Source organism: Musa acuminata, chromosome BXJ1-6 (assembly GCF_036884655.1).
Source record: "Musa acuminata AAA Group cultivar baxijiao chromosome BXJ1-6, Cavendish_Baxijiao_AAA, whole genome shotgun sequence".
In the NCBI taxonomy this organism is placed as follows: Eukaryota; Viridiplantae; Streptophyta; class Magnoliopsida; order Zingiberales; family Musaceae; genus Musa; species Musa acuminata.
The window spans coordinates 545829-569319 of NC_088332.1; the positions used below are offsets into that span (position 1 = coordinate 545829).

The 23491-nt window shown below is 37.3% G+C and overlaps 3 protein-coding genes across 7 annotated transcripts; all 3 read left to right on the plus strand.

Moving 5' to 3' along the window:
- Positions 1-5214: 5214 nt before the first annotated feature.
- On the plus strand, positions 5215-6951 carry LOC103971024 (splicing factor U2af small subunit B). 3 transcript variants are annotated; one of them, XM_018820067.2, is made up of 3 exons: positions 5228-5346; positions 5648-5795; positions 5861-6951. In XM_018820067.2, the coding sequence occupies exon 3, from the start codon at positions 5902-5904 to the stop codon at positions 6739-6741; it is 840 nt and encodes a 279-aa protein (XP_018675612.2). In that variant the 5' UTR covers positions 5228-5346; positions 5648-5795; positions 5861-5901; the 3' UTR covers positions 6742-6951. The 3 variants fall into 3 exon arrangements, with proteins under 3 accessions (XP_009383225.2, XP_018675612.2, XP_009383227.2); XM_009384952.3 differs by having other exon boundaries at positions 5648-5736; XM_009384950.3 differs by lacking the exon at positions 5648-5795 and having other exon boundaries at positions 5215-5346.
- Positions 6952-12762: 5811 nt separating this feature from the next.
- On the plus strand, positions 12763-14436 carry LOC135677608 (AT-hook motif nuclear-localized protein 25-like). The gene has a single exon (XM_065189970.1). It carries the CDS (start codon positions 13414-13416, stop codon positions 14254-14256), a length of 843 nt encoding a protein of 280 aa, XP_065046042.1. The 5' UTR covers positions 12763-13413; the 3' UTR covers positions 14257-14436.
- Positions 14437-19393: 4957 nt separating this feature from the next.
- On the plus strand, positions 19394-23224 carry LOC135675492 (probable cellulose synthase A catalytic subunit 5 [UDP-forming]). Of its 3 annotated transcripts, none has more exons than XM_065185692.1 (6): positions 19394-19807; positions 19919-20114; positions 20440-20651; positions 20736-20880; positions 21157-21331; positions 22675-23224. In XM_065185692.1, exons 1-4 carry the CDS (start codon positions 19727-19729, stop codon positions 20754-20756), a joined length of 510 nt encoding a protein of 169 aa, XP_065041764.1. In that variant the 5' UTR covers positions 19394-19726; the 3' UTR covers positions 20757-20880; positions 21157-21331; positions 22675-23224. The 3 variants fall into 3 exon arrangements, with proteins under 3 accessions (XP_065041764.1, XP_065041765.1, XP_065041763.1); XM_065185693.1 differs by having other exon boundaries at positions 20736-20835; positions 21154-21331; XM_065185691.1 differs by having other exon boundaries at positions 20736-21331.
- The last annotated feature ends 267 nt before the right edge of the window (positions 23225-23491 follow it).

Sequence of the window (23491 nt, forward strand, 5' to 3'; positions counted from 1 at the left end):
TTTAGGGGGTTCATTGACCATGATTCTATCAAATTTAAAATTAGAATATAAAAAATTAGAATCATTGGTTTCGATTGATTTAAAAAAAAACCATTGTAGTCCTCACTATTGTTTTGTTGCTGTCGATTTTGATTTTGTCAAATTTAAAATTAGAATCATCAATTCCGGTTTATAAAAAACAAAAAATTGTTCTATCAAAATTCAAACTCAAGTTATTATTAGACTTTAAACTTAATATTTCTATTTTTTGTTATTATTCATTTTTGAAATCATTGATTTTGGTTCTAATTTTTAAGAACCAGAATTGAATCATATAGCTTTGATTCCAATTCCGTTCAAAATCATCAAATCAAGGTTAGGTTGTTGGTTTGAATCGAATTATCACTTTAGGTTAATCGAACTGAGTAATCTTTTATAACTAGTGCAACTTCACTATGCTTGCTTCACGCTCTCTCTATCGCTATCACGATTGGTCCCACCATCTATAATCTCTATCCTTGTAGTATGTTATATTATTTATCTTTTATGATGTTCACCTCTCACTTTACTCTAATGCTTCTCTTAGTTTTAAAAATTACTTTAGGAAATCCCAAGTATGGTAAATTTTCAAAATCCCTTTGAATTGGTGCATCAAATTGTAACTTTTGGTAAACCAAACCAAAGTGATGCAACTCCAACATACTTGTGCTATATTCTTCTTTTAGTTGTTATTGGTCCCACTACGTCTCTCTTGTTTCACTCTTATTATCGTTCTTATTAGTCCCACCACTTACAATCTTTCTTGTTCCACCCTTATTGTCATATATCACGTTATTTGTCTCTTATAATGTTCGTCTCTAATTTTTCTTTAATGTTTATCCTATTGATAATCTCCTCGTTCTTCCTCTTCTAACCCTTGTTACTCTTTCTATCTTCTATTGAGCTCACCTCTTCCTCTCTTCCACAATTACCTCCATCTTCGTCTTCCTTAAGATTTATTTTTCTCCTTCTAATATTATATACATGATTTTTCATTGTAAGCTTTATTTTTACATGCGACATCTTATTATCCTAACACTCTTTTTTTTCTATTATGGATTCTCTTAAATTCTTCAAGATAGTCTCATTATATTAATTATGCTCATAGTAATATACTATGAAGCTATACGAACTTCTAGCTTGAGCCCTTCCTCTCCTTGGCCCGTTAAACCAATCAAGATTGAGGGTGTAGATTAAAGCTTTAATCTTTTTTCCTTACCCTGGTTAACTAGACCAGGCCTCCCAATCTTAGCCTTGGACCTCATTTGGATTTAGACTCAAGGTTCATATAATTATTCATCTTCTACCTCTGGTATAGGGTGGTCACCCCAATCTCCTCTTGAGATGAAGTCAACGGGGACTCCTAGATAATTTCCTCATAAATTGATGTTTTGTAACCTACCTTACCATATATATATTAGGAAATTTTTGAATCAATAGATTGGAAGAATTAGAATTGTCCCACTTGGATCTAAATCCCTTTAAGCACCCGGAGAAACAGGTCTAATAGGATACAAATATGGACAAAATTATCTCTAGAACATATCAATATAACTCGATCAATCTTAAAAAAAATTTCAACCATATAAGTAATTTATTCTAAGAAATAAAATTATGGCTTAGCAGCCAAGGGGGAACAGAACTGATTTCTTCCAATAATAATAAAAAGTTAGACTTCTAAAAAATGAGAGAAAGGAGCTGCCCCCTAACAAACCATGGACCACTGACCAATACCCTATTCATTTCCTCCACTATATAGAATTAGAAGCAAATGAAGCATCCAACCATATCTACAATGTGGTAACTCATATACAACTTTAAATAACAGTTCTAAGAGACTAGAGAAAAGTGATTTTTCTAAAAAAATTATCATATAGATTAGTTTGCCAATCTTCGTATGCAATGATGACCTCATTCTAATCTAATCCAACTCTACTTGAAGGCTAGGTCTCCTTTGGATCTTACTCAACTTCTATTCAAGGATATGATTTAGCCTCTATTCGTCAACACCTTTAGCTTTCCGAAATAAACTTGCCCATAAGGAATGAGCTTCTTACGAAGTAGCTAAGGCTTGGGAATATTTAAACCTATATGAGAATTAGATTAAGACATGGCATCACTACCCAAAGGAGTATGAGAGGTGAGAGGAGGGGGATCGACGGTAACTCTTAGTTGAGAAAACAAAACTTCCAAAGTAGACGACGATGACAAAACTTTCAAAGTAGGGGACGGAGACTCAATCGTTATAGCTTCTCTCTCAAGAAGCCAAAAAGAGGTGCTTGTTAGCTTCACCTCCCTCAAAATGTTACATATATCTAATTGTTTATAGATTTAATCACTATTATAGATAATTAATTTTATTATAGGTCTCTATCACCATACAATTGCATCACTTATTTTTACTTAAAACTTAATGTACTTATAGCACATGCATCTAAGATAAGAAATTATCCAAAATACCATACCATTTCATCATTTATATTAAAAATATAAGATATTTATACTAAAACTTAATGTACTTCTAACGCTATATCATATCATTTCATTTCAAACGTCTAACTAATATAGATTAGGAAAGACTAGACGAATCAGCTCAAGTTAAGTCAAAACTGACCTAGGCCTGATTTAGCCTAAGTTCTTACCTCCTTTAAAAAATATAAAGGACTTTTACACATATTTAAGTTTGAACATATGGTCTTTATATTATAAATTTTTATCACTGTATCATTTCATCACTTATGTTAAAAGATATAGTATGCTTATACAAAAACTTAATATACTTATAGCACCTAATGCATCTCACAGTATTTGATTTGTGTTTAAGATGTGTCGTGCTTTAAGATGTATTGGGTGTTTTTATTCAGGATAGAAAGCATTCGAAATACCTGACGTATCATAAGTGTCTAATTTATACATAATATGTTCATGAAAAATAATAAAAACACCCAATACATCTTAAAGCTCGACACAACCCTAGCATCCCCTTTATACATGATATATGATAGGAAAGCATTCAAAGCACTTGATATAACCAACATGTATCCTTTGTGAATAATACATATGAAAATAACAAAAAAAAATCTAAATAGGCTAACATAACCCAAGACATCTCTGTTGTGCATGATGTGTCCAACAAGGATAAAGAAGCATCTAAAATACTTTACCCGATGCATATTTTTTTCATATGAGATGTCCACCTATGATGAAATATTTGAAACATCTAATGTATCCCAAAATGTTTCCTTCGTGTATAATACATCCAACTATAATAGTAAAATAATTAAAGTATAATTTAGTTATTTTTCATCATAGGTGACAATAATCGAGGTACTGTTCTTAGCGATATACAAGCTCAAGCAAATGATATGATCATTATTTTTAGCTAATTTTAACTCAATATATAGAATCCAATCAACATTTACTAGACAAACCATATAAACTATCAAAGATGATGAAAAGCTTGTTGGACATGTCACATCAACATAATATCTAAAAATATATATTCTCTTACTAAATCGATAGTTATAAGAATGACACTATATAAAACTACCTTCTCATGTATGTTTGAATTTGAAACCAAGCTAACAAATATTTATGAGATTTAGATGTTTGCATATATGTACTATATTGGTTGTTGGACAGATTTGTCTGAACAAGACTTCAATGTAATCTTTTCTAGGAATAAAATATGAGACAGAAATATTTTTATTCTCGAACTAAAGTGTCACATATTTTTTTACCTTCAAAAAAAAAATTTCTCTCCCGTAGGTTCTCAATACTTAAAATATTCGATAATACTTAAAATATAAACTATGTTAAATCAATTATCTCAAGTTAAATTGACGATGGATAAAAAAACAAGTACTACAGTGCCAGGAATTTTCTTCCGGACATTATTCCCTCCATGCATACCATAAATTTATATCCTACACCCATTGCGTCTCTAATCTTGGATAGGCTAAAATAGAAGAGAACAAAAATAACTACTTGTGACACCCCTTCTTATATTTTCTATATGTAGCACTCTCGTTGTTCAACCATGAACAAATAACTCGATCGATTCGATCAACTCGACGCGATCGAACCCAAAGGAGAACCCTCGGATCTTATGAGACCAAATCCCGGCCCGATCGATTTGGGCTGCCTTTTGGTTTGGAGCACCGACTCGAACACACCGAGCTCACTCTCTGCTACCTTTGCGTTCGAGCTCCGGTTTGAACGGACCGACTCACGATCTCGCGAGCCCAAAAATAACTACTTGTGACACCCCTTCTTATGTTTTTTTTGTATGTAGCACTCTCACTGTTCAACCATGAACAAATAGTTCGATCGTTTCGATCAACTCGACGCGGTCGAACCCAAAGGAGAACCCTCGGATCTTATGAGACCAAATCCCAACCCGGTCGATTTGGGCTGCCTTTTGGTTCGGAGCACCGACTCGAACACACCAAGCTCACTCTCTGCTACCTTTGCGTCCGAGCTCCGGTTTGAACAGACCGACTCACGATCTCGCGAGCCCAAAAATAACTACTTGTGACACCCCTTCTTATGTTTTTTGTATGTAGCACTCTCACCGTTCAATCATGAACAAATAGTTCGATCGTTTCGATCAACTCGACGCGGTCGAACCCAAAGGAGAACCCTCGGATCTTATGAGACCAAATCCCAGCCCGGTCGATTTGGGCTGCCTTTTGGTTCGGAGCACCGACTCGAACACACCAAGCTCACTCTCTGCTACCTTTGCGTCCGAGCTCCGGTTTGAACGGACCGACTCACGATCTCGTGAGCCCAAATCCACTCGAACGGACCGAGCTCACTCTCTGCTACCTTTGCGTCCGAGCTCCGGTTTGAACGGATCGACTCACGATCTCGCGAGTCCAAAAATAACTACTTGTGACACTCCTTCTTATGTTTTCTGTATATAGCACTTTCGCCGTTCAACCATGAACAAATAGCTCGATCGTTTCGATCGACTCGACGCGGTCGAACCCAAAGGAGAACCCTCGGATTTTATGAGACCAAATCCCAGCCCGGTCGATTCGGGCTGCCTTTTGGTTCGGAGCACCGACTCGAACACACCGAGCTCACTCTCTGCTAAATTTGCGTCCGAGCTCCGGTTTGAACGGACCGACTCACGATCTCGCGAGCCCAAATCCACTCGAACGGACCGAGCTCACGAATCGGTTCGCACAATATAAATAATCATCCAGACGGGGAGACACCCACTACCCCGAAGCCCCGACGCAGCGTAGCCCTTGCTCTCGCTTGCTCCTTGCTTTGGGGATCGCCCCTGTGGTCTCCGGCCGCTCGTCCTCCTTGCACGTTGAGGTACGTCGCATTCTCCTAAACCTTAAATGGCTCTGTAATTCATTTTTCGTATTAAGGCTTGTCTTTGATTTGTTGACCGACTCGGCCTAGGGTTTTTTTTGTTGTCCATCGTTATAATTATGTTAAGTTTTCGATTCATGCGATCAAAATCGTTCGATTAGGGAAGGAAACGCTGGATGGTTTTATTTGATCTCACACCAATTATTCGGCACCCTAGGAAACAGTTCTCTTAGGGTTTTTGGCTCCGGAGAGATTTGAATCTCTTTCTGAACTATATAGCGACTTTTGCTTGTCATTTTAGCAACTTGATCGGTTGAAATAGCAAGATCTTCAAATTCCTAAAGACAACGGCAATGTGGGGAACTGCCAAGAGGCGGCTTCGATGGGAAAGTACTATTTGCTCGCATTCTTCTGTCATAGTTGAAGTTTTACTTGTATCATACCAAAAGGTGAGATTTATTTTCTTTCTGGGAAAAAAGGTCGATCATTGACTATGTTATTGCAACCATCAAAGGTTTCTGGAGGTTTTAGGGGCTCTCAGACATCTTGGATTTGATGGCTGAACATTTGGCTTCGATCTTTGGCACGGAAAAGGACAGAGTCAACTGCCCCTTCTACTTCAAGATTGGGGCTTGTCGCCATGGGGATCGATGCTCCCGCCTCCACAACCGTCCCACGATATCACCGACCATTCTCCTCTCTAATATGTATCAGCGCCCAGACATGATCACTCCAGGTGTCGATGCTCAGGGCCAGCCGATTGACCCTCGGAAGATACAAGAGCACTTTGAGGACTTCTATGAAGACATCTTTGAGGAGCTCGGCAAGTTTGGCGAGATTGAGAACCTTAATGTTTGTGACAACCTTGCTGATCATATGATTGGGAATGTCTATGTTCAATATAGAGAAGAGGACCAAGCATCTGCTGCTATGAGGGCCCTGCAGGGCAGGTTTTACTCGGGGCGCCCTATAATTGTGGACTTTTCTCCTGTCACAGACTTTAGAGAAGCCACATGCCGACAGTATGAGGAGAATAGTTGCAACCGTGGTGGATACTGCAATTTCATGCATGTGAAGCAGATTGGTAGGGAGCTCCGGAGGAAACTATTTGGGCGGTACAGGAGGCCCAACACACGAAGAAGTCGAAGTCGCAGTCACAGTCCAAGCCCACATTATAAAAGGGGATCCCGTGATCATGGTGATTATCGTGACCGTGGTGACCATCGGGACAATGGGCAGAGGAGTGGTGATGGACATGGAAGCCATGATAGAGATGGGGGAAGGCGGCGGCATGGAAGTCCAAAACGTACAAAGAGCCTGATAAGGGAAGGAAGCGAGGAACGGAGAGCTAGGATTGAGCAATGGAACCGGGAAAGAGAAGAGAAGCATGGATGAGCTGGGTCAGGTGTTTTGTTTTTTCTCTTGTTGAATCAGAATCTGGTCCAGCCATTTTTATTAAGTCCTTGGACGTCAAAAGTTCTCTTTATGCTTCAACTATTTGAATGAACTTTCTGGCTTGTTGCATCTCCACTTCAATTTTTCATGCTATTGTTCTTGTTCATTCGTACTCAATGTACCTATTATAAGATTATGTACTTTTATGTATGCTGTGAGATGCCTCTGTTCCTATCCTACTACTTGTGTTAGGAAGCAATCTGCACTAGTGCACATGATAATTTTTGTCATAAAATTTGAATAGCAATACCTTGCAGTGACAAAATATTGTGATTTTTTGCATTCTGTTTTTAATATATTCATGAAGGCAGAATTAAGGGAGCTTGTATGGACATAAGACAACTTTAGTTTGGATATATTATGTTTGAATGAGCTTGTGTGGAAGATTTAATTTTCTATTTGCTTCAAAATTATATGAAGACCATTGTGGAGACAGAAATCTTAATATTTGTTAGTTTTTTTAATAATTGCATTAATGGCATAATGTGAACCTTGTGGAAGTCTTAAAAGTCCTAGGATTTATGCTGACTTACGCAAACATGATGGTTTGATTTGAAGAAATGGTCACAAAATAGTTTAACTGTAGCTTTGACGACTTTTGCAACTCCTTTTTAGTGAAGGGTTTTAAGTCATTAAGGTTACTTGTTAGAATCATTTGATATAATTAGAGTTCATTTATGTAGTATTTTTTTATGTACTCCCAAATATTCTCATATAAGAAATATTATTACTGTATTTGAGTTATTACTTTCATTCATGAATCTACATCCAAATCAGTACCTATTGAATAATGAATTTGTACTTGTATCTTCTAAAATATGTATGGTTAGCTAACTAGATGATCATTGATGTCATAGTTATATATATATATATATATATATACCGTTGTTTTGCTCACTCTTTTATGACGTGGATCTCTATTTCTTCTACTAGTCTATAATGGCATGAGTCTTGCAATTTTTTTTCTTTTGCATTTATTTCTACTAGTCTCAAATCTTCTATGATTCTATTTCTTTAGTACCAAATTTAGAAGCAAAAAATGGCCAAGATTCGAGTTAAATTGCTGTGTCAAAGGTTTATTGCTTGTTTTGATAGTGGCTATAAATTATTTGTTATTTTATATTTAATGTGTAATTTAGCAACTTCAATATTCTCCAATATGTTCTTTCTATATCATGAAAAGAGAAAATTCTATGACAGCAGGTTTTTAGCATGGTGCAGCTATATAATTATTGGATTGTACTGCATGAGTGCTAGTTATCGTGGTTTAGTGGCCTTTCTTGAGTCCCTATACATAACTATTAGACATGAAACTATTCATCATCATTAGCACATAATGGAGAGGAGAGAAATGTCATTGTGAATATCATTGCCAGATTTCATGGAGGGAGACAACCATGAAACATATTTTTGGAAGCTTGTTGCTTGTTGTATTGTTTTTAGGCAAATGTTGCAGTACTGACTTTAATAGTTGCCGAGCAGACTTTAACTGGCGCTTTCTTTATATACCCATACAAGTCGACCCACCATTCATTATACATGACTAAAGAAAAGGTCAATTTGGAAGAATTAGATCAGTGTACTATTATTAATTTAGACACATATTTTGTCAATTATCCTATTGAATTGGGTCATCACATAATTGACTAATTGGCCGTTGGCCGTCTTAGTCCTACGGTGCTCTTAGGAGAATTAGTTGCTTCCTTGATTGAATACGTGTTAGGGTTTGAATGCTCTATACCATCATCTTTGTTTTCTTTCGTTAATTGATTCCTAATATTACCGGCTGTGTGTGCAATGCTTGCTATTAAGGCGGTAGTAGTTGAATGGTTTTTAACAACACTCATCTTGATGCATTCTCGCGTTTGCTGGGACTGTTAATATGTGTGCGTGATTAATGATCGGTGATTGATCATGATCATCCGATACCTCTCACGCATGATATGAATCGTGGCAGATGTGGATCGCCCACCTGCTCATGGCGCAATAAATCCCCCCGTCCCACTGATGTCACTAAAGCCACGAGTGGGCTTCACGTGGCGCTGGGTCCACATCACGGGGTGGGCCACCCGACCCAACCCATTGGCTATCAGGTGATCTCACGTGGCCTCCGTCCGTTTTCTCGAATCGCACGCTGCCACGTCGCCGCACCGTCATTGGGCTACAGCGTGGTGGCTGTCCAGACCAGACGCGTTTCCGACTGTTTTGCAGACCTAAACACAGTATCCAAAACCGACACCGGGCTTATTGGACACCAAAACAAGGTTACGTCTGCCACTGCTTAAAAATCCAAAAAGTTTGAACTGAATTATATATATATATATATAATTTTAAGTTATGGAACAAACTCAATATATATATTATCTGATTTGATCAATTTTTAGAAATGTAAGACTATTTCCTAATTCACTTTCAATCAATATCCCTCTTGTTAAGTCAAAATTTGATTACTTTCTTTATAAATAAAGAAAAATGATTATTTAATCTATATAATAAATTCAAATGAGTGATAAATTATCACAAGGGAAGGAGATATACGATTTTAAAAAATAACAGATCCAATACTTCATTATTTTATCTAGAATAAATAGAAAGGTAAAAACCACATAAGATATAGTTTGATCGATTCAATTCAAAAATTATTATAGATCGAACCAATCATTAATTCCCCCTGGTAAAATTCGATCCATAAATTAGTAACTAAAAAAAATCACTGAGAATAGATCAAAAGTTTAGCTTATTTACTATGTCATATTTTTTTATAAAAAAATTAGTGAGTTTACGTGAGAGTCAATGTATCTCATTCCATTCTTTCAATTCTTAATAAAAATATAATAAATATTTTTTATATTTTTTTAATGTCTTCACACTTGAATATTATGTTAATAGTAGGTGTTGAACAAGTGAACCGCAAGCTAGATTACGTATGATGTCCATGGGAACAAATAGAGCAATTTAAGTGGCAGCTGAAGTGGGCCAGAGTGCAGGCGTCTCTGACCCCACAAGTATAGTCTCCGCTTGCATGCAGTGGATGAGGTCGAGAGGAGGAGACCCGTGTGGCGCGGGCGGTGGGGAACGCTGCACGTGGTCTGGTCACCGCCGACGAAGCGGCAGCGGGCTCCGTTTACTTTGCCTCGTTATGTCGAGATGCTTCGAGTTGATGACGTTGGTGATATGGATGCTTGCAAACATAATTCTATTGTGCTCCTTCACAACCCATAGAACAATTTTTCTTATTATTATTTATTATTATTTTTTAAAGAACCCATGACAAATTAAGATGGTGGTGTCGAAGCAACCACACGAATCGCATCTGATGATTTATGATCTTTTTATCAAACAAAAAGAAAACTTATTGGAAATTTTTTTCACCTCGTGATATTTAGTATATGGGAGAATGATTTGTGAGGACTAAATGATCTGACATCATTTAAGCTGGCATGATTGAGGAAGGAGATGTACGACGATTTAACCTACGACTTTGATGTTTGGGTGAAAAATTTTGGTCAACTCCAATCCTCTTTCGTTCGAACGGACGATCAAAATCTGACTCATCGTTGAATTTGTCTTTTCCTACGAATGAAAGTATAGCATAAGCTCATGGTTGGGAGTGTACGCAGATTATGACCCACAACTTGTATACGCATTCCATTCTTGGTCAATGGAATAATGGAGAGGGAATAATAAACAAGGCTTCTATTTAATGCACGTACTCGTTTCCGTATCTCCATGCATGGGCTCCATGTATCTTCCACAGTCGATTCATGGGTTCCATGGAAGCCTATCTTTAAAGACAAAAACCTCATGCAGCTTCCCGTGAGGAACCTACAATACGTGAGACTCCTCCACTGTCATGTTACTATCACTTACGACTTATATGCAATTAGTGGACATTATTTAGTGACTATTAAAGTATTAATCTCATTCAATATATTTTATCGATTCGTTTTATTCAGTTGGTAGAGCTTTGTGAAAAAAAAATATACCTTCTAAAAAATTTATAGAAAAGAAAACACTAAATAGTGCCTAATGTATTTTTTTTATTTTCACAAAAAGGTAAGTGGCAAATATTTGGTCCAAAAATCTTAGTAATTATTGGTAAATAGGTTTAACATACCATAACTAGATCAATCTTCATTTCCTTTCCTCGATTAGCTTCAGAACAAATAAGATCAGTGTCATAGATCGAAGTCATCACTTATCGTTTCTGAAGGAGACAACGATTAAGTAACCACATGCTGCACTTTGAAGGCTGCCATCAACTTAAGGAGACCAGAAACCTTAGATGATACTGAGCTGTAGTCTTCCTTCACTCTATTACTTTTACTAGGTGATGATTAGCCACTGCTTCATTTTATTCCTAATGCATTAACTTGGATGCTTATTTCAATACTCTTATTTATTGTAATCCCAATTAATAAATATTTTAATTTAACTAGTGATTAGTCTAAATTAAACTAATCAGGATTTAAGTTATAAATCTAACATAATATGTGCCATTCAACTCATTTAGTGACTACTTAGTAACGAAACTATTCTTTAGTCATTCCTTTTGATATTTATCTTACACAAATATTTTATTATTAGTAAGGGTAGGTCAAATTATAATTTGACTTATTTTATCTTCAGTTTTTTTTTATTTTTTTGTGAACCTTTATTCTTACATCAAATACTGTGTGAGATAAGCCCGCATAAAATTGATTATAAATGATTCAAAATTTTATCCGATATATTTTTACACCTGAAACGTGACTATGGTGATGATTCACTGGACTCTCCTACCATAAGTTGGCTAGTAAAGATCTTAATAGTTTATCTTAAGATTCTAAGATCGATTTTTGCTCATAATTTATTCTCAAAAAAATTATAAATAATATACATGAGATTCAACACGATTAGTGGTGATTATTCCATTTCATTAGGATGAATTCCACTTAAATGGGGTCAAAGCCTACCTACTCGACATATATAATATAATATAATATAATATAAATATAATATAAATTGTCGGTCTATTGCTTTTGCCCATGGATGGTTAGTAAAATTAAATTGGCAACATTCGATTTGCTCTACCAATTTCCAAAGAGGGCCATTTCCAAATAGAAATCACATTCAATCCTCTCCTCCTCTTCGAAGATTCTTAATTTGCATGGATTTAGTACACTTAAATATTCATTTATATACACAAAGCATTATAAGAGAAGACACCTTTGTATGGCTTGTAAGTGGTTTAGTTGGTAAAGTTGTGCTACTAAGACTTGTGTTTTTCATACTAGTATCTCATATTATAATATATGGTTTCTATTGCTCGAGTCAAATTAGGCATCTCTGAGCACATCATCATCTCTGCTTCTTGATGATTTGCATCCATTGGAAATCAACTGTACATGTTATATACGTCGAAGCTTAGGGGAAAGAAAACAAGTTGACCTGATTTGACTTATATTTTTGAATTTTATCATATTTAAGATCTAAATTTGGAACTTGAACTGAGATCTTAGTTCTTATGATGGATTCAAACACATCCGACTTATATTTCCGATATGAGGTGCTAAAGTCTTGAAAAGAAATTTCTCTAGTGAAGATGATGAGTGGTTTGACTCCCAACCCAGTCATTGATGTCTTATGAAAAACCGAAGTCAAATATATATTTGATTAGATTCCTTCAATACTAAGTTAAAAGATACATGAAGAAAATAAAAAGGTCAATCAAATTCCAAGAGTAAAATAATTTTTTCAGTATAAGTAGAGATCCGTATTTAATGATTCAAATATATTTTTATTTAGTTGTTAATATAATAAGCCTTGTTGGTTATTTTGTAGGATTTTGACTGACTATGCCTCACCTGCTGAACTTGAATTCACCAAGATGCCAAAGTAGCATCATTAACACAAGGCTACAATGATGTAACATCTTCAAAGAGGGCAAGGATGAAGGATTCCATGTACCTACAAAACCCTAAACCCATACTTAAAGACCCATAACCAAAGGATTTCATGTAGCACCACATATTATAGTGCATGATCACACCACACTATTGTGTCCAACATTGGCATACTATAAATAGGACCAACAAGGAGTACCATTAACTCTAGGAAATATATGCCCAAGCTTGCATCTCTCTCTCTCTCTCTCTCTCTCTCTCTCTCTCGATGCATCTGCACACTTCCCAGTGGAAGAGCTTCTTTCCTACTCAACTCAGGGAACACCCAAACTCATGTCATTCTCTGCTGTTAAGGTTTCCCTCATATATATTACTGGTATGAATATAACATCAGCACCACCATCTCCCAAGTTATGATTTCTTCTCTTCTTTTCCTGCTCCAGTGGTTGTGTACTGGAAAAGCTGCATGCTTCTACTGAGAAAGGATTCTTCCGAAGTGGAAGATGGTGGTAGAACTGTGTAAGCTATAGTTGGTAGAAGAAGATTTCACGTCTTAAGCAAGATTTGCTGGTTAGTTGATTAGAGTCACAGATGAGAGAGAGAGAGCGAGAGAGAGAGAGAGAGGTAACTTGAAAGCTAAGAGAACCTTTTAGAGAAGTGGAGAAGACTGTGAGAAGGGAAACCAAAGCTGGCGAACAGGTGGTGGGAAAGAGTAGATGTTTCGGCGATGGCCAGAAACGAAACCTGGAGTGAAAGCGGCGGCGGGAGAGGGTCTTCGCCATACCTCCACCACCTCCTTTATCCACCGCCTTCTTCCGCCCACGTGCAACCGGAAGAATCGAAGGCGCCCCAGGAGACGAAACCCGAGCTTTGCCCTGACAACTGCGGCGGCAACCAACAGGGCGTCTTAGGCCACGTGCGCCGCCCCCGAGGCCGTCCCCCGGGCTCCAAGAACAAGCCGAAGCCCCCTGTCATCGTGACGAGCGACAGCCCCAACGCGCTCCGCGCCAACGTGATCGAGGTCGCCCAAGGAGCCGACGTGATGGAGTGCGTGACGGAGTACGCACGACGGCGGGGCCGCGGGGTGAGCGTCCTGAGCGGAGGCGGCGCCGTCTCGTACGTCGCCCTCCGCCAGCCTGGTTCGTCGCTTTCCGGCGAAACGGTGGCGGCTCTGAGGGGGCGGTTCGAGATCCTGTCGCTCACGGGGACCGTGCTTCCGCCGCCGGCCCCGCCTGGCGCAGGAAGCCTAACTGTGTTCTTGGCCGGAGGCCAAGGGCAGGTGCTGGGAGGCACCGTCACGGGGCCGCTGGTGGCCGCAGGGCCGGTGGTGCTGATGGCAGCGTCCTTCGCTAACGCGGAGTACGAGCGGCTGCCGCTGGAAGTCGGCGACGAGAAAGCAGCAGCAGCAGCGACTGCGCGGGGGCAGCAACATGCAGTGTCGCAGTCATCCGAAGTTACCGGAAGCCGCGGCGAAGAAGGCGGCGGAAGTGTCGGCGTGCCATTCTATAGCCTGGGAGGGAGCTACCAGTTTGCAGGTGATGCTTTCGGGGGGGTAAGACCACCTTTTTGAATCCATCGCGTGAGGTATGGCCAACTGCTCGAATCCAAAAGGACATCAAGAAAGCTTCTTGATCTGGTCATGGGGACTTGTCATCTCCGACAAGCTGTGTTTTCTTATCATCATCAATCTTCTTCGTCTGCTCTTTCTTGTGATCGGGTCTTTCTGTGTGTGTACAGTCGCTATGCTTTTGTGTACTTATCTGTCACTTCATCATGAAATGACCATTCACTGCAGCTACGGGGGTTACATCTTTCTTCTGAGACTTGGTCTCCTTGCATGTGGAAGACTAAATCTTCTTCCATGTGTGTAAGCCTCCCTTCGGGCTTCCGAAGGTCTTCTGTTATCGTGGAACTCTTCTTTTGTGAGACTGACAGTAGGAATTCTATGCATAATAGTCAATTCGGATACTAAAGAACACATATCGGATTCATTTTTAATTATTATTAGAAGAATATTTTTTTTTTTATGTTTAATGAACTCTTTTATTGATTATTATTTTTCGTGTGAGTAATAAAGTGATAAACTATTTAACAAGGGAACATCTCGGATGTACGGTGGAAGCCTATGGGTTAAGATTTCATGAAACTGTTCGGAAGGACAATTTTTAGTGCATATATATATATATATATATATATATATATATATATATATAAAACACAAGAAGTTGTAGTTCCATTTGTTTCCTAGAGAGTTCATATAGAGGAATATGTCATATATTCTGTACAAAGATATTTAGTTGGAAATATATCGTCCCTCTTTTTTTACAAATCATTCTAATTATTTTTAGTTACTTACCGTTCTTCCTTAAATCTAATAAAACTAATGTTTATTGGATAATTTTTATTAATGAGGGAATACTTCAAAAGAGAAATTTAAAGATTAATAATTAAAGAATATATTCGAAAGTGATGTAAGATCGAGATTGTTTGATGCACTCTGCCTATTATACGAGAAAACTAATACAAATACCAAATATAAGAAATTACTTTCTATATTGATAAATTAAATTTATATCAAGTGAAATAACTGTTTTTATTATAACTTTTTATTAGTGTTATGAAAAATCATCGTCAAACATATGATAGGAGTGTTTGAGATAATAATTGATTTACTAAAGTTTTACGATCTAAAGTGTTTAAAGGATATATTTTTAAAATGGGACTTGTAAGTAATTTATAAGATATAATGATGTATATTTAAATGGATATTATTATTAATATTTTTTTCTTATTCACTTAATTAAAGTAAGTTGTTTTTACTATTCTATTTATATTTATATATATACATATTATAGTTAAATACGATAACATGATTATCTTGATAAAATAAATTACACGGACCATTATTAGTTGTATTAAGAAGGATTAATAAAATTATTTTTGAATAAAATTATATCTTATTTATTTTAATTTTTTATTTCTTATTAATTAGTGGACTATGTTATAGAATGTTAGATTATGTGTTCATGTTTAATTGAGTAAGATATATTAGATACCTGATTTGATTTTGATTATGGTTACTGACCAATATAAATAAAATTCAATTATAGTTGGATTTTTTAATAGATATCTTAATAAGAGGGACTCGAGAAAATGAGTTTAATTCTCCTAGATCGGTATTATTGTATATTTTGGATCAAAGGATGGTTCGTTTAAGTTTAAATAAAAATATTCTAAATAATATTGAAAGATATACAATTTTGATTTTGATTGTCACATTAAAATTTTTCTCAATAACAAAAGCATAATTTGAGCTTTTATATGGATGATCAAAATTTTATCTCATCATAAGCCAAACTCAAATTATTGATTAAAAAACCTCAATTGGATTCTTTGGAAGCTGATATAGATGTGGCCTAAAGAAACCTAAATTTAAAACTTTGCAAACATAATTATATATTTTTAGAACTACTTTTATGATAGTCTCATTTGCATGCATCAACCCACCAGTGAAACACTAGTACGTGACAACTTCATCCTATCCTATCCTTTGTGTCATCCAACTTACGTTTACCGAGTTCAACGATACAATCCATGTTGATGTCCTAATAGGTCAAAAGCATCTATCTTGACTTGGACTAAGGTAGGTTGAGTAGCACTACGGCGCAAAGCCACTGAACTATAGCGGATGACCGACATGTGATATATTATCATAAGATGATAACATCCTCTCTTTTTTTGGCTATAAAACAACTTTAATGTCATGTCACCCTAAATTAAAAACGCTATGAGAATATTTTCTATAGTCATATAGATTCGAATGATCTTCTACAATAGCACTATGTTATTTTGTTGATATTATAAAAAATATCTTCTTTAACTAAGAAATAATAAATCGACTTGAATTCTCACGAATCTTTCTTTTCCTCTTAAAGAAATCTCAATATTCTTTCATAACTTGAGCACAAAATGATCAAAAATCTGATCTCATCAACATGCTTATAAAATAGAAAAGAATGATGAGTGAAACTATTCTGAATAGATTAACAAACAAAAACTATTCTGAGCGCTGATGCGATTGTCTCGGTAGATTACAATTATCTAATGAACAACTAATGTCATTTGGATAAGAAAGAACAATACATACGTGGATTATCTATGAGTAATGATGCTAATAATCCCATTATGTAACCATTATTACATAATTATCGAGATGGGGAAGCTGCAACAATCATATCCTGAACACTGAGAATTATGATGCGCCGTGTTGGACTACTAGTCTAATATTTGTGCAACCCATCTTAAATAATCCTTATATTGGAGAAGACGAACAGCTTTGATGGTTTTTCTTTTTTTTTTTGATCCTTTTATTGGCTATCAGATCATTCAAATATATGTCGGTCCTTCAATGGCAAGAAAGTTGGATGGCAATTTTAGGAGCATAATTGTTTCTGTCTCTAGAGGATGTGCTACCTAAACATTATTTGTCATTTTGTAAATATTTTACTATTATATTCATTTTATAAATAAAATAAAATAATTATTCAAAAAATGTAATGGTAAGTAAGCATTTAAAATTCTTAATTAGATTCAAACTATTTGGAGGAATCTTAATTAGTTTCAAACTCATGGATTAGGATTAATATTTAGATTTTAGATCCAAATAAAAAAGAATAGTTTATAGAGAATTAGGATTTATCATCATAAATATATTATATATCGCAATGTTTAAAATAGATATAGATAAGGACACTATGGTGCTCTTGGGATTTTTTCTAGCAGATATGAAGAGATTTTAGAGAAAATTTCTTCCAAATTTTGTGTGAGAGGATGGCTAAAATTTCGATTAGCTCAAGAGAGACATTTGGTATTTGTCAAGCAGTGAAGAGTTTAGTTTTCTTGGTGAACATAAATAAAGAAGTAGAAGGTGTTAGTGTATCATAAAATCTTAGGCTCAAACCTCGCATTCATTACTTATCTCTTAAAAAACCACATGAATAAAGAATATCGAACCACATAAATCTTTATCGATCTTCAGATATATTCTTTCATTTTTAATCTCTAAATTTCTTCTTTGATTTTCGTCCTAACAAAGAAAGCCTTCCGCCATAAATACATTTTGACCTAATTTTAAGTTGGCTGGATATAGATAGGTCTATAGTCTGATAAAAGTATCTTATATATTATGAGGCAACTGCTATTAATAAAAATGAACTAGAATTTGTATGGGAAAAGGAATTTGACAAATTTAGATTGAGTGTGGTTTGGATAATTGATTCATATATTATTAATAAAAAATATAATTTTTTTCTTAAGATAATTGTAGTATTTTTTTTTTAATTACAAGAATTTTGATGCCTATTAGTATATAGTTTGTTTGTATATAAATTAGAGGTTTAATTGTAAGAATGTGTTGGGCGCCTATGTATCGAGAGATGCTAAATTTATTTTTTATTTTTTTATTTTTTTATAAAGAGTAAGTGATTAAGATTGGATTCGAATCAGAACCTTATTGTCAAAGATTCTATAAGTTAAGTTAGCTTAACACATTTCCATAATTATTCTATCAGCATAGTAAGAGTGGACTCGGTGCATGTCGCCTGTCCAAATGATATAAAACATATATTCTTACGTATAAACTCTCGTTACATATCACTCCTATCTTCGTGACGATGTGGGTCACATATGCTTAATAAGACCGAAGCCTCCGATTTGAATGGAGGACGACCTTTATCAATAAGTATTTTCTCGTTAACCTTAAGCAAACAGGGAAGATAGTCACAAGAGAGAGAGAGAGAGAGAGAAAATCTTTCAGTGGCTTAAACCGGCTGTGTCAGCAGGCCCCACTGCGTCAACCAATCTTTGCTCGCCATGTTAGCTGGAACTCCGAATCGGACATTACACGAGTCTGATACTACATGTTTCCTTTCCCACCCTGTTCGATCTCCATTGCGTCTCGTCGCAAAGTCGGATGGGTCCCACCATCAAACACATCGGTGTTATACCAATTGAAAAGCTAAATTAACCTAACTATGTTTGTCTAATCTAAATACTATAATTTTATAAATAACATGAGTTCAATTTCATAAATCTAATTTGTGTCCATCCAATTGGATTATGATTTTGATTCGATTCAATTAAATCACATTAATTTATTTAAAAATATAATTAATTTATAAATCGTAATCAAATTAGAGTAATTGATTTTTGAACCAATTCATTTAGATAAATTCGTTCGGACCAGCTTAATGATTTAAGTCATTTGGTTCGAATCGATTTGACCATCTAGTGTTACTGTTACGCCTTTTGCTAGTTGACGTTGTAACTGCGTCGGCGGACACGTCAGAAGGGTAATCAGCACAACAGGCAATAAACCGGTCAATTAGACCGGCTGAAAGGTAAGAAACTTGTGGTTTAGATCGGCTGAGTCAGCAGATCCTAATCCATCAGCCAATCTTTGCTCGCCACGTTAGCCGGAACTCCGAATCTGATAGTACACGTGGTTTGCTTTCTTATCCTACTCGTTCGCCACGACTGCTTCTCGTCGCCAAGTGGGGTGGGTCCCACCACCTCACACATCGGTCCTAACTGTACGCGGGTTCTACGTCTTTTGCTGGTTGACGCGGTAGCTGTGTCGGTGGCCACGTCAGAACAAAACACGAGGCATAATGAATTGGACGAGGAGTGGCAGGTGAGCGAGATGAAGGATCAAAGCGGCACAGAAAGAGAGAGAGACAGAGAGGGTGTGTGTGTGTGCTTGTGGGGTTGTGACGGCTCACAAGTTGCGTTCTTAGCTTCCTTCCATCCTTCCCATTTACCGCTGCTTTTCTTGTTCTTGTTGTCGTTTGCGCCCTTTTGCGATGCCCTTCTTTTGCTGGGACTGAGAAGAGAGAGAAAGAGAGGAGCGGATGGGGAGGGAAGTGATGAGGTCACGCCGCTGGAATGAGGTTGCAGCGGCTCTGAATTGAATTGAATTGCTTGCCGACTTGGGCTTTCCAATAACAGGTAGAAAACATCACCGACCAGCGCATGACCAGCGCATGGAGGCGAGCGCAGGTCTGGTCGCCGCCTCCCACAACCGGAACGAACTCGTGGTCATCCGCCGCGACGGTGATATGGGGGTATTTTCTACATCTTTTCTTCTTGGCGTCGAACAATCGAATTGTTAGGATTTGTGTTTTGTGTTCAGTTTTCTGTTAGTTAGAAGGTTTTGATTCGATCTCCGCTTGCAGCCGAAGCCGCTGCAGCAGCTAAGCGGGCAAATCTGCCAGATCTGCGGCGACGACGTCGACCTCACCGTCGACGGGGATCTCTTCGTCGCCTGCAACGAGTGCGCCTTCCCCATTTGCAAGACTTGCTACGAGTACGAGAGCCGGGAGGGCAACCAGGTTTGCCCCCAGTGCAAAACCAGGTTCAAGAGGCTCAAGGGTAAGAAACCTAAAAGCACGCCCTCAATGCCTCCTTCCTGGTCAAAAATTGTAGTAGATCTCTCTATAATTTGCTTTCCGTCACCATGGGTTCTTGGTTGTATGATTTTGTTCACATTATGTTCCAATCACTGTAATTGGCATTATAACAAACACGTATACTTTGGTTCTTCTTGTAGTTAACCCTTAGTACATCTCTCTGGCCTAGATCCTTTTCGTAATGAAGCCCTAGTATAATTTCATGACTTCTAATTCTCTCGTAGTAGATTTCTCTACCCTTAATCTTTCATGACAGCATGTTGTGTTTTGTTGTCCGCACTATGCAGGGTGTCCTTGTGTGTCTGGTGATGAAGAAGAGGATAACATTGATGATCTTGAGAATGAATTCAACTTCGTCAGGGGAGAAAAGCAGGATTCACATTACATAGCTGAGGCCATGCTGCAGGCCCACATGAGTTATGGCCACCAGGCTGACATCAACACGCCTTATGTGGTTCATACTGTGCCCGAAGTCCCTCTCCTCACCAATGGCGAGATGGTACTTGTGCTCACACCTTACTCTCATTGCCTCGGGAGCAGTAAAACCCTTCTGTACTGATGGATGAGTTCGTTTTGTTTCCAGGTTGATGACATTCCTCCATAACAGCATGCTCTCGTTCCTTCGTTCATGGGTGGTGGAGGGAAAAAGATTCGTCCGCTTCACTTTTCAGATCCCAATCTTTCAGATATTCCAGATTCTGCACTACCAATAGGATATTCTGCTCATGGTTCGTCTTATCATTTCGTATCAATCTACTGATCAGCTATCGATACGGTACAATACCGAGCTATAATTGAATGTACCAACATATGATATGATGGGACATACTGAAGTACCACTCCTACAAGCCTCTTGTCGGACCAATACGTACCACCCATACCGAGTGGTGTTCCTCGATGCGGCGAACCTTGATTCTACTTATCTAAGGATGAGAATTCACAATGTCAATCCTTGATGTTTTCTAGTTTATCAAGGAATTAATGCCAAATCTTTTCCTGTGCAGTGCACCTTAGATCCTTGGATCCTTCTAAGGATCTCTTGACCTACGGATATGGAAGCGTGGCTTGGAAGGAGCGGATGGAGAATTGGAGACAGAAGCAAGAGAAAATGCACAAGATGAGGAATGATGGTGGTGGTAAAGGTTGGAATAATGATAAAGAGGAACCTGATTTACCACTGTAAGCATCGAATCCTGTTAAATGTCTTATGTAATGTTTGAAATATTGTATTTTAGCAGCATTTTCACAATGGTTTACTCTAGTTCTAAAGTCTGATATTTTGTGTTTATACATCTTCCAATAGTTCTACGATGGTTTTAGAACTCCCTTTCGGATGCAATTGCTGATGTACGTTTTAGCTCAGAACTTCCAGAGTGTCAGAACTCCATTAGTTTTTGTTTGACAAGATAAGAGCCACTTTATGCACCAGTTATAAATCATGAATTTCACTGTAATTTTTTCTTTCATTATTTACGAGCTCTTGTTTACATGGCTGTAGTTGCTTCTCATGATTTTTCATAGAGACATTATGCTACCGGATCCTCCTAAATTCTTAAATTTGGTTCATTTTTTGTGGAAATTAGGCTGACCAAATAGTATAATTAGCATTATAACAAACGGATATGGGTTTGTTCCATATAATGGTCATTTACTTTTATAATGAAATTGATATTAACAGCCCTTCATCAGTATGAAGTGAGTGTGACCAAAACTAGTTGCCATATGGAGCGGGGGAAAACACTTTTCTTTACAGAAAAGTTGGAAAAGTATAATCCTCTGGTTGCTATCTCTGGACAAGTTATTACAAGAATATAGCTTGAGTAGAAGTTAGGATACATTAATTTTCCATAAAACAGAAAGGATACATTAATTATAGCAAGTTCGATCTCTTTGACAAGGCCTATTTATTATAGCTATGAAATTGAGTTTTCTAGGCACAACTTTGGAATATTTTATCATGTACAACAGGATTCTGCAACTATTATTAATTTATGATGTGAAATTTGGTCAAATGTTGTTTTCTAATATTGTCAAGGCAATGGTGACATCAGATATTGTCCTGCTTGTATCTCATGTTGCTTATTTATAAGCCAGATAAGTTGTCATGTTTGAATAGTTTTGACATTCGACTAGAATTACTGTTAACTTACCATTCAATTTGTCTTCTATTGAATGGATGAAGCAAGACAACCATTGTCAAGAAAGCTACCAGTTCCTTCTAGCCAAATAAATCCATACATAATGATCATCATAATTCGTCTCGTAGTTGTTGGGTTCTTCTTCCATTACCGTATCACCAACCCTGCATCTGATGCATATCCATTGTGGATTGTATCCGTCATCTGTGAAATGTGGTTTGCTATTTCATGGATTCTTGATGAGTTTCCCAAGTGGCTTCCAATCGAAAGGGAAACCTATCTTGATAGATTGTCATTAAGGTAGTTGAGGTTGTCCAGATGATAGCTTTTGTTCACCTTTGATGGTTACTTTATATTTGCCTAACTGTTTATACTTTTTCTTAGGTATGAAAAAGAAGGGCAACCTGCGTGCAACGAGGACCGTGGTGACCGGTTCGATCGTAGGCTGCGGCAGGCGACTGCGGCGATCGGCATGGGCCCATGAGCAGGAGGCTAGCGGCGAGGATGACTACGATGGGCGATTGTGGTGATGAGGAACGCGGAGTGAAAACCCTCGCATGAGGGCCGTGTGAATGCAAGCACAAGGCTCGACTACGATGTGGAATGCAGGTGGGGGTCTGTGAAAAGTTGACTTCGGTTGATTCGAGCACAAATCTAACTCAATTTTAGTCGATTCCCACAAATTCTCCTCCTTGACGAATCCGTTCAACTTGGAGATTTCATCTTCTCTTTTCCCAAAAGTACTCCATAGGGCATTAGCTAAAGCTCGTTGCAGGTTGATCAAATCAAATTAAAACAGCGCTCGAATTCAGTCAAAGGAAGCAGTTTCATCAGCATATCTGTCGGGTTGTGAGCTGTATCAATTTTGTGAAGAAAAACTTCCTTGTTAGTAATTGCTTCATGAATAAAATGGTGCTCTGACTATCTTTATACACGTTGACATCTACTTTTTTTTTTTTTTTTTGTAAATTCCTTTGCCAAATTTCTCTGTCAAATTACCTCTTTCACTTCTTCAGTTAGTTATTGTCATGTATTTTGCTGCCTTGATGGTTGAAAGTGCTGTAATAGATTAGAAGTCCGTTTTTCAACTCACTACCGTATTGCCTATAGTGAAGACATATGCGAAAATTAATCTTCTTTTATTAAGATCCCTAACATAATCGGAATTTGAAAAACCTACAAGTGAGACATTAGTTCTTCT

Excerpts from the sequence above, each read along its gene's own strand:
- LOC135677608 (XM_065189970.1), top strand. The coding sequence starts at position 13,414 with ATGGCCAGAAACGAAACCTGGAGTGAAAGCGGCGGCGGGAGAGGGTCT.
- LOC135675492 (XM_065185691.1), top strand. The coding sequence starts at position 19,727 with ATGGAGGCGAGCGCAGGTCTGGTCGCCGCCTCCCACAACCGGAACGAA. Across the intron at positions 20,115-20,439 it reads CAGGTTCAAGAGGCTCAAGG|GGTGTCCTTGTGTGTCTGGT; the intron begins GTAAGAAACCTA and ends CGCACTATGCAG. Across the intron at positions 20,652-20,735 it reads TCCTCACCAATGGCGAGATG|GTTGATGACATTCCTCCATA; the intron begins GTACTTGTGCTC and ends TTTTGTTTCCAG.
- LOC103971024 (XM_009384950.3), top strand. The coding sequence starts at position 5,902 with ATGGCTGAACATTTGGCTTCGATCTTTGGCACGGAAAAGGACAGAGTC.